Here is an 8,860-nt window from a genome sequence, read left to right as displayed (position 1 = left end):
TAGTGCTTTTTCTTATAATCTAATGTGTAGGGGTCATGTTCACTGCCATGCTGCTTCACCAATCTATTTTGAGCTTGATTATGAAAAAAAGGGAACGATTAGGCTAGGGTTGAACCTATCCCATACCCTCCCTTTCTTTTTCTCATACATAAATAAGTTCTAAAAATTTATTTTTAAATGCCACGTGTCACAGTCTCATTGGGTTCTAGGTGGGTTCTCTATTTCTTATTTTCCTCTTTTATGGAATTTTTACTTCGGTTTTATTATTATTATTGTTCTATTCTTTTATAAAATTCTCACGTCAACTTCTAACCTTAGAGATCCAAATCAAATGTTTTTCTAAGGATGAATGTGGATTCGAAAGGCTAAAGTAACTTAATTCATAGGACGACACCAATCTTAGAATAAATATCAAAGACATGTTGCCTATTTGCTCATGCATCCCACCCCTTTGGATTGGATTATGTATTATTTTTACAATGGTGAATTGAGTTGAGCACTCATTTCATCTTTATTTTAAGGACTTCTAGCGGTTGATAGTAGAGATTTATTGTCGTCTACAATCTTTTACCAATCAAATGAAATTTATAATATCAAATCCTACCCTTAGTAAGTTTGTGTTGATCGGTAGGGAAGTGTTATCATATATATTTTTGTTAAGTCAATTTAATCAGAGTGGTAAATGGGGGAGGGGGATTGGATTTATCTAGTTTTGAAAGCAAGAGGGATTCATGTGTAATTCCAATAATTGACTTTGGTTAATGTGTGATTATCCGATTGGGTAGCCTAACCAATTAATCAATTTATCTTTGAACCTAGTTAAAGCATGCATTCTAGGTTAGCCATACTTCGGTGATTGAGCAAGACATTTGAGGGCGAACCTGATGAAGTTACAAATCAATTAGCAAGGCGATACATATCTATGAGGGAATAGTCAACACCAAACATGTATCTAGAAATTGAAATAGATTTAAAGAAGGCATAAAATCAACATGCATTATGTCTAGTCCACATAATATATCAAGAAATATACACGAGTTCTTGCTCCCTAACTATAATAAAATTACAAACCTCAATATCTCATGGACAAATGGAGAAGAGAAGCATCCAATCTTCAATTACAACCCAAAAGAAATTAAAATCTTAAGCATCCAGTTCGTCAGTTCGTCATCTCCATTCGAAGCTGCGCCGGTTAATGACTACTAGGTCGTTCGTCCGTTCAGACTGGTTCTTTCTGGTCGATCGCTGTTGATTTGCCTGAGGTGTTCAAGTCGAGGTGGATGGTTCGAGGTGCTGGTTGGGTTTGTTTGGGGTGTTCGTTGCTAATCTGATCCGAGGTGTTTGTTTGTGCCTTTGATATGAAGATTTTAGGTATTGGGTGGTGATGGTATGTAAGAGGTCGCCTTTAAGATTGAAGGAGAAGAATGGAGGTCGAGTTGCTCGGCAACCCTTTCATTTGCTTAGACTGGAGATTGATTTGGGTCTGGATGCTCGATCTTCGGAGGTGAAGGATTTAGGATTGTTTGACGGTCGTTCTGAAGAGGGTGAAAGGTCTGGTACGAGGAGTGTTGACAAAGTAGGGCTGGGGAGGTCGAGTGTTTCGGAGGTGGTCGAAAGGAAGCCTTTGTCGTATAACCTAGAATTGGTAGTAAGTCGAGTTATGGGGGTTGATCTAGGTGGGTTGGGTTTTGGGTTAGTTGATGGGCAGGGGAGTTTGGGCTCATGTGGAGTTGGGGAACAGGGTCTGAAATATGTGTCTGGGAGCCTTGAAGATGTTGGCGACTCGGATGAAAATTGGGTTGTGAGGGGTGTTGGGTTGGGCCTTAGGGAATTGGGGTGAATGGAGTTGAAGGGAGTGGTCTGGTGTAGGGGGAGCTAGGGAAAGGGTCAAAAGGAGTGGGGTTTTGGTGGGTGGGCTGCGTGGTGCTGGGAGGCTCGGGAGGGCAGAAGTCAGGCATGAAGGGGGTTTATTGGGCTGGGCTTTTTGGTAATAAGGGTCGTTCGGTGGACACATGGGATCTTCGTGATTGGGAGGAGACGGTTCGTGATTGGGAGGAGACGGTTCCCAAAACCGGTTTAGCTAGGGGGTTTGGTCCTAAGTCGGTCATGTTAGAGGGGGGGGGGTGTTTCTGGTGGTTTTGGTCACGGCGTGAAAGGGGTAATTCGTGGACGGCCCTTTTTGGGTCGAAGTTGAGGGGAAATTTAGAGTTCATTCCCCTAGTGGTTGAAGATGATAAAGTTATTGTTGAACCCTGTGAGGAGATTATTGATGAGGGTGTTTGTCTGTGGGAGAAATCTTTGGTTGGTCATTTTGGATGCCAAACTCCCGTATTCTGTTATTTGTCGAATTATTCAGAGAATTTGGGGACGCATAGAGATGCCAACTATTACCTTGTTGGAGAACGGTTTGATTATCTTTAAATTTCAGAAGGTAGAGTCAAGGGATTGGGTGTTGGAGAATGGTTCGTGGCAGTTGGGTGGCAAACCCATCTTATTACGACAGTGGTTCCCAGGTATTGTTCCTGAAACCTTGGTTTTTTATTCTGTTCCTATCTGGATTAAACTGGAGCGTGTTCCCCTGGAGTTGTGGACGGATAGGGGTTTAACAGTGTTACCTAGTGTCATGTGTAATCCTGTTTCTTTTGATGTTGCAACAAGAAAGCGATGGCAGTTATCGTATGCGAGGGTCTGTGTTCAGGTGGATGGTGATTCGTTAATGCCCATTTTAGTCACTATTAGAATGTGGGGTCAAGAGTTTATGATTCCAGTAGTGTATGAGTGGAAACCTCGTAGGTGTGCTTGCTATGGATCCTTTGGGCATACTGGGGCTGTGTGTGAGAAGCAGGGTATGGAAAAGGGTCAAGAGTTGTGTATTGTGGGGGTGAATGGGGGGTGTTTAGGGGAGAATAGGGGTATTGAAAGTGTGAGAAAGGGGCAGGATGTGGGTATTGGTGCGAGGAGAGATAGCCCAATGGATGGGAGTAAGGATGTGGGGAGTGTTGGCGAGTTTACTATGGTCAGTCATCGTAGGCGGGATAGAAGAGGTGTAATGCATAGGGGTGGCAGTGGGTCACCGGATTCGGTGCCCTTGAGGAACAGAGCAGTTTATGGGTCCCCTGGAATTATAGGATTTGTAAATCATGTTGATGATCGCAATAAGTTTGATATTTTGTGTGATGAGGGGAGAGGCTCATTGGCTTTGGCTCTAGTGTAGGCAGATCCTAATCCATTGTCTGTTATGGATGAGATGTTCGAGAGTTCGGGCAAAGGCCTAATAGGAGGTGGTAGGTGTGATCTGTTGCAAGGTCCATGATTTGGTGTTCCTAGAATGTTAGGGGTTGAATGACCCTGTTAAGTGTAGGGTGGTGGCAGACTTTCTAGCTTCATCCTTTGTTACTTTCTGCTGTTTGCTTGAGACGAGGGTTCGTTGCGAAAATTTTGGTATGGTGATGGGTAGGTTTAATGATGCGTGGAGTTATGTGTGTAGCTATAGTGTGCAGGGAGTTGGGAGGATCTGGGTGATGTGGCGGAAGAGTGTCTTTGATTTTTCTATTGATGTCAGTTGGGATCAATTCATTCCTGGAACCTTAGTGGATATTGTGTCTAGTGCTAGGATACATATTGGTGTTGCGTACGCCTCTAATCACGTGAGCGAGAAGAGGAACTTGTGGTCTCAGCTGATTGATGTGTGTGTCTCATGGCAGCTTCCTGGAGTTGTTTTGGAGGATTTTAATGTTATTCGTAGTAGTTCGGAGGATTTTGGTGGTTGCCCTAGCTTGAGGGAGATGGAGAAGTTTGATGGGGCGTTACTAGAGGCAGATCTAGTTGAATTAGGTGTGACAGGTAACTAGTTTACTTGGACTAGTAAAATTTAGGGGAATGGTATCTTGCACTGGTTGGATCGATGTTTGTCTAATAAGGCGTGGAAGGTAGCTTTTCTGTATTAGGAGGTTAGGGTTGGTCAGTGGGGGATTTCTGAACATACCCTCTTCTGGTTTCTACAGGGGAGACGAGGAGTAGGCCGCCTCCCACTTTTTCGTTATTTTTCTCATTGGGTGGAGGCTGAGGGTTTTATTGATACTATCAGGTCAGTGTGGAGAAGGTCTGAGGATGTGTCTCCTATGGTTAGCTTTGTGCAAAATTTGAAGGCAATGAAGAGAGTTTTACGTGCTTTGTTTGGGAGGCATATTTCTGTGTTAGCTGATGAGGTGAGGGCGGCTAGGCATGCTATGGAGGTTGCTCATAGGGGTGGTCATCCAAACCACAAAAACTGAACCGTTTCTAAAAACCAAACCGAACCGAAAACTCAGTGAAACCGAAAAATGCGGTTCGATTCGGTTTGAAGAAATTTTGAAACCAAATTAATTCGGTTTAGTTCGATTTCATTTTCGAAAAACGAATTTGAAAGCGAACCGAACCATTTTTAACTAATATATATATATATATATATATATATTTATTTATATATTTTAAAAAAAGAGTAAAACCGAATTTAAAATCGAACCGTTTTTAATTAAAAAAAGAATATAACATGGATTTTTTTAAAAATGCCAAAACTGAATTTGAAATCGAACCGAACCGCATATATGCGATTCGATTTGAACCAATAAATCGGTTCGGTTCGGTTTCATATTTTAAAAAATTTGATTCGGTTCAGTTTGACCACCAAACCGAACCGAACTAAACCATTTCCACCCTTAGTTGCTCAAGCGAAGGTAGAAAGGGATCCTGCTTCAGAGTCAGTGTGTGTGGAGGCGGCTCGGGCCACTGAGGTGTTCTGGTCAGTGGCGAGAGTGGAGGAAGCGTCGCTCCGGCAGAAGGCCAGGGTGAAGTGGCTGGAGTTAGGTGATATGAACACAACTTTCTTTCATCGCTGTGTTCGTTCTTAGCGTACCTGCAGTGGTTATTTACAGTCGTGGATGCTGGGGGGACTCGCCAGACGGTGCATGACAGGCTGGCAGGGGTGGCAGTAGAATTCTTCCGGGGTTGTTTAGGGTCTCAGCCAGTGGGGTATAGGGATCTTACTGCCCGAATAGGGGATATTGTGCAATTCAGCTGGTCCGAGGAGGGGGTGGAGGCGTTTGGTCACTTAGTGAGTTGGGATGAGATTAAGAAGGCTTTATTCTCGATGAAGTATGAGAAGGCTCTTGCGCCTGATGGGTTTTCGGTTGATTTTTACAGAGCTGCTTGGAATGTGGTTGGGGATGATTTTTTTGATGCTGTGCTGAATTTTTTTAGTCCTGTTACCTGCCTGGTGGAGTTAATTCTACTGTTATTACTCTTATCCCAAAGAGGCGGGGAGCTGAACGTATGGAGGAGTTTCGTCCTATTTCTTGTTGCAATGTTGTGTATAAGTGTATCTCGAGGATCTTAGCTGAGAGATTACAGTTGTGGTTGCCTGCTTTTATCAGTGGTAACCAGTCTGCGTTTGTTCTAGGTAGGTTGATTTTCGAAAACATATTACTGTGTCAGGAGCTTGTGGGGGGTTGTAACAAGGGCAGAGGGAAGCCGCGTTGTGTATTGAAGGTAGAACTTTAGAAGGCATATGATTCGGTCAATTAGGATTTTCTATTTGATGTGTTGCTGGCTATAGGTATGCCCCTTCAGTTTGTTAGTTGGGTGAGGGCTTGTGTTACTTCGCCTATGTTCTCTGTGATGATTAATGGTTCCCTTGAGGGGGTTTTTCCTAGTAGAAAAGGGTTGAGGCAGGGGGATCTGTTGTCTCCTTTTTTGTTTGTGATGGTGATGGAGGTCTTGTCTAGGTTGTTGAATAATCCTCCTGTGTGGTTTAGGTTCCATGATCGGTATGAGAGTGTGAGCCTGACTCATTTGGTTTTTGCAGACAATTTGATGATTTTTTGTGCAGCTGAGAGAGATTCTTTGGAGTATGTGAGGCAGGTCCTAGCATATTTTGCAGGGCTGTCTGGGTTAGTTGCTAATGTTGGAAAGAGTTCCATGTTTGTCGTGAGTGTGGAGTCTAGGGAGGTGGAGGAACTAGCTGCATTATGGGTTTCTCTCTTGGTTCGCTGCCTGTTAGGTACCTGGGTTTACCTTTGTTGGCGGTTGGTTGAGGGCTGGGGATTGTGCACCTTTGATTCAGAGGATTACAGCTCGTATTAGAAGCTGGGCAGCACGGTCCCTCTCTTTTGTTGGGAGTTGCAGTTTGTTAGGTTTGTTTTACAATCCTTTCAGGTGTTTTGGTGTAGCATCTTCGTGTTGCCTACGTGTGTAACTCATGAGATTGATCGTCTGTTACGTAGTTATTTATGGAAGGGTAGTGCGATTAGTCGGGATGGTGCACGAGTGGCGTGGGATGAGGTGTGCTTGTCGTTGGGCGAGGGGGGAGGGGGGGTTGGGTGTAAAACATGTGGACTCTTGGAACCAAGCTGCTATTATGAAGCTGCTCTGACTTCTCTTAATTAAATCGGGTTCATTATGGGTGGCGTGGGTGGAGGCTTATGTTTTTCGTGGACGGTCTTTGTGGGTTGTTCAGAGTGAGGTTGGGAGGCCTTGATGCTTGAGGGCTATCTTGCGAAGTAAAGATAGATTCAAGCATTTGGTTCATTTGTTAGTTGGCGATGGTCGGTCTTGTTTTGTTTGGTGGGATCCTTGGCTGCTTGAGGGTGCGATTTTGGATTCATATGGGTCTATGGTGGTTTATGATGCAAGGAGTAGTTTGGAGGCGCGGTTGTCGGAGTTTATGGATGGTGAGGTTGGAGGTGGCCTACGGTGTCTTGGGAGCTTCTTGAGATCTGGGGTTTTATTCAGGTAGTGGGGCCTAGGGCGAGGGGGGAAAATTATTGGGTTTGAGTGCCGGATGCGAGTGGTCGGTTTTCTATCGCTAGTGTGTGAGGGAGTTTGCGTCCTCGTCGTCCTAGGGTGTCTTGGGCTGCTATTTTATGGGCGAGGGTGGTATTCCGCGTCACTCCTTCTGTGTGTGGTTAGCTGTGAGGGACAGGTTGGGTACACGGGATTGGTTGAGAAGTTGGGGTATGGTGTCAAGAGGGAGGGTGCCTTCTATGTGAGGGAGGTGTGGAGTCGCGAGATCATTTATTTTTTTAGTGTGGGTTTGGGAGAGAGGTGTGGTCTGGTCTATTGCATCAGTTGGTCTCGTCACATCGGGTGGCGGGTTGGGATATGGAGTTGAGTTGGTTATGCCGAGTGGGGTCAGGTAAGGAGGTGCGTAGTAAGTTATTTTGTGTATTCTGGTGTACTTCCATATACTACATCTGGCAGGAGCGTAACCAACGACTGCATGGAAGTCAACTGTGGTAGGTATCTGCTCTAGTTCACCTTATGGTCTCTACGGTTCGTGCTCGTACTTCTTCCTGGCGGATTGATCTTCTTGTTCTTATATAGTATGTTTATGGTTGTTTTTTCTTTTTGAACTTTCCGTTATTCTTTGTTTTGCTGTTGTCCTTTATTTGTGGGGTTTTGGTTTCTTTTCTCTGGCTTTCCCCCTAGTGATTTGCAAGTTTGCGTTTTTGTGTTAGTTTTGTTTTGGTCTCTTATCTTGTAGGCTTTGTTTTGGGTTTTGTTACCCTGTCTTTGCTTGTGCTTTGATGTTTTGATGCCTTGATCCCAGGCTATGGGATCCCCCTTGTTGTTGTATAATAATATCACTTATTCTAAAAAAAATGATAGAAGAAGAGATTTGAGTCTCTCCTCGGCCTCCATGACTTTCCACCATAAAAAATCCCTAGAATTTCAAAGAGATTATTTATAGAAGCTTGCAGAGCGCCACGACGCCAAGACCCTTTATTGGAGTGCAGGCCTGGCACGCAACAACACTCGCACGTTGTGCTTGCGCACGTGTGGGCACTTTTCCCTTTCATCATTCTCTAGAGAGTCACGACGCTCTTGCCTGATGTGTCCTCTACCTTCAAACATAGCGCACAACACCGCTTCACCAACCTTAGGGGTAAAATGCTCATTTCACTGCTCTTGAAGCTCCAAATGCATGATTTCGTTTTTAATAGCTCCAAATCAATCCTGAATAGCCCACAAACCTCCAAAATGCATGATTTGCTCAAATTCCTATAAAATATACATTTAAATACATTATACATAATAAACAAGTTAGATTAAAGACATATAAATAGCTTTCAAGAACTATTAGACGCCTAAGCAAGACTAATTCTTACTTGGATAAATCAAGCAAACAACTCCTTGTGATTCTAGCCAAAATGATCGTGCTCAATTGACATAGTGCTTGTATTATCAACCTCGAAATCAAAAATTCGATTGTTTCACTTCACATATGGTAAAGAAAAAATAAAAGAAAAGAAAAGAAAATAAAAGAAAAATTGTGATTCTAGAGGTTTTTGTCCTATTTGTAGGTACAAAAAGCAATATATATTTTCAGATGCTTTTTCTAGATTGTTCTCATGAAAATTCGAGCTAGATCCAACCTTAAGAGTGATCATTACAGACAGGAGTTAATAACTCAATTAGTGATAGAAGTCTACCAACTTCAATCATGTTATCTATTAGTGATGATTCCGAATAGATCACATGTTATGTGATATACATAATGTTTTATAATTGAAGTATATTAATAATAGACTTTTATTAGTGATATACTTCAATCACAATACAAACATTAAGGAATCATTTGGGACACTAGCTAGAAGTTAGTGGACTGAGTTATTATACTCCACTTCATGTTTGGGACACCAAGTATAATAGTGGTGTACAACTATTTATAGTCTACAATTAAGTATAATAAATATTATTCCAAAACCCTATTTGCTAAAATATTTATTGTTTGCTACCATATTTACTATTTTTTTTTAATTTTAGTGCTTATTATTTCCTACTTAAACAAAAATAGTTAACACTTCAAACATAAACTATAATA

The 8,860-nt window shown here is 42.6% G+C and overlaps 1 protein-coding gene across 1 annotated transcript; it reads left to right on the top strand.

The window, feature by feature from the left end:
• Nucleotides 1-1,956: 1,956 nt before the first annotated feature.
• Nucleotides 1,957-7,571, top strand: LOC150038121 (uncharacterized). The gene is made up of 11 exons (XM_090311145.1): nucleotides 1,957-2,328; nucleotides 2,429-3,210; nucleotides 3,362-3,824; nucleotides 4,005-4,235; nucleotides 4,901-5,197; nucleotides 5,239-5,437; nucleotides 5,594-5,699; nucleotides 5,793-5,985; nucleotides 6,038-6,170; nucleotides 6,573-6,768; nucleotides 7,520-7,571. The coding sequence occupies exons 1-11, from the start codon at nucleotides 1,957-1,959 to the stop codon at nucleotides 7,569-7,571; spliced, it is 3,024 nt and encodes a 1,007-aa protein (XP_090167271.1).
• Nucleotides 7,572-8,860: the final 1,289 nt, after the last annotated feature.

Source organism: Benincasa hispida, chromosome 2, assembly GCF_027475165.1.
Source record: "Benincasa hispida cultivar pf3 chromosome 2, pf3_genome.v1.1, whole genome shotgun sequence".
Lineage (NCBI taxonomy): Eukaryota > Viridiplantae > Streptophyta > Magnoliopsida > Cucurbitales > Cucurbitaceae > Benincasa > Benincasa hispida.
The sequence above is the reverse complement of the archived record's forward strand: the minus strand, read 5'-3'. Positions and strand labels throughout refer to the sequence as shown.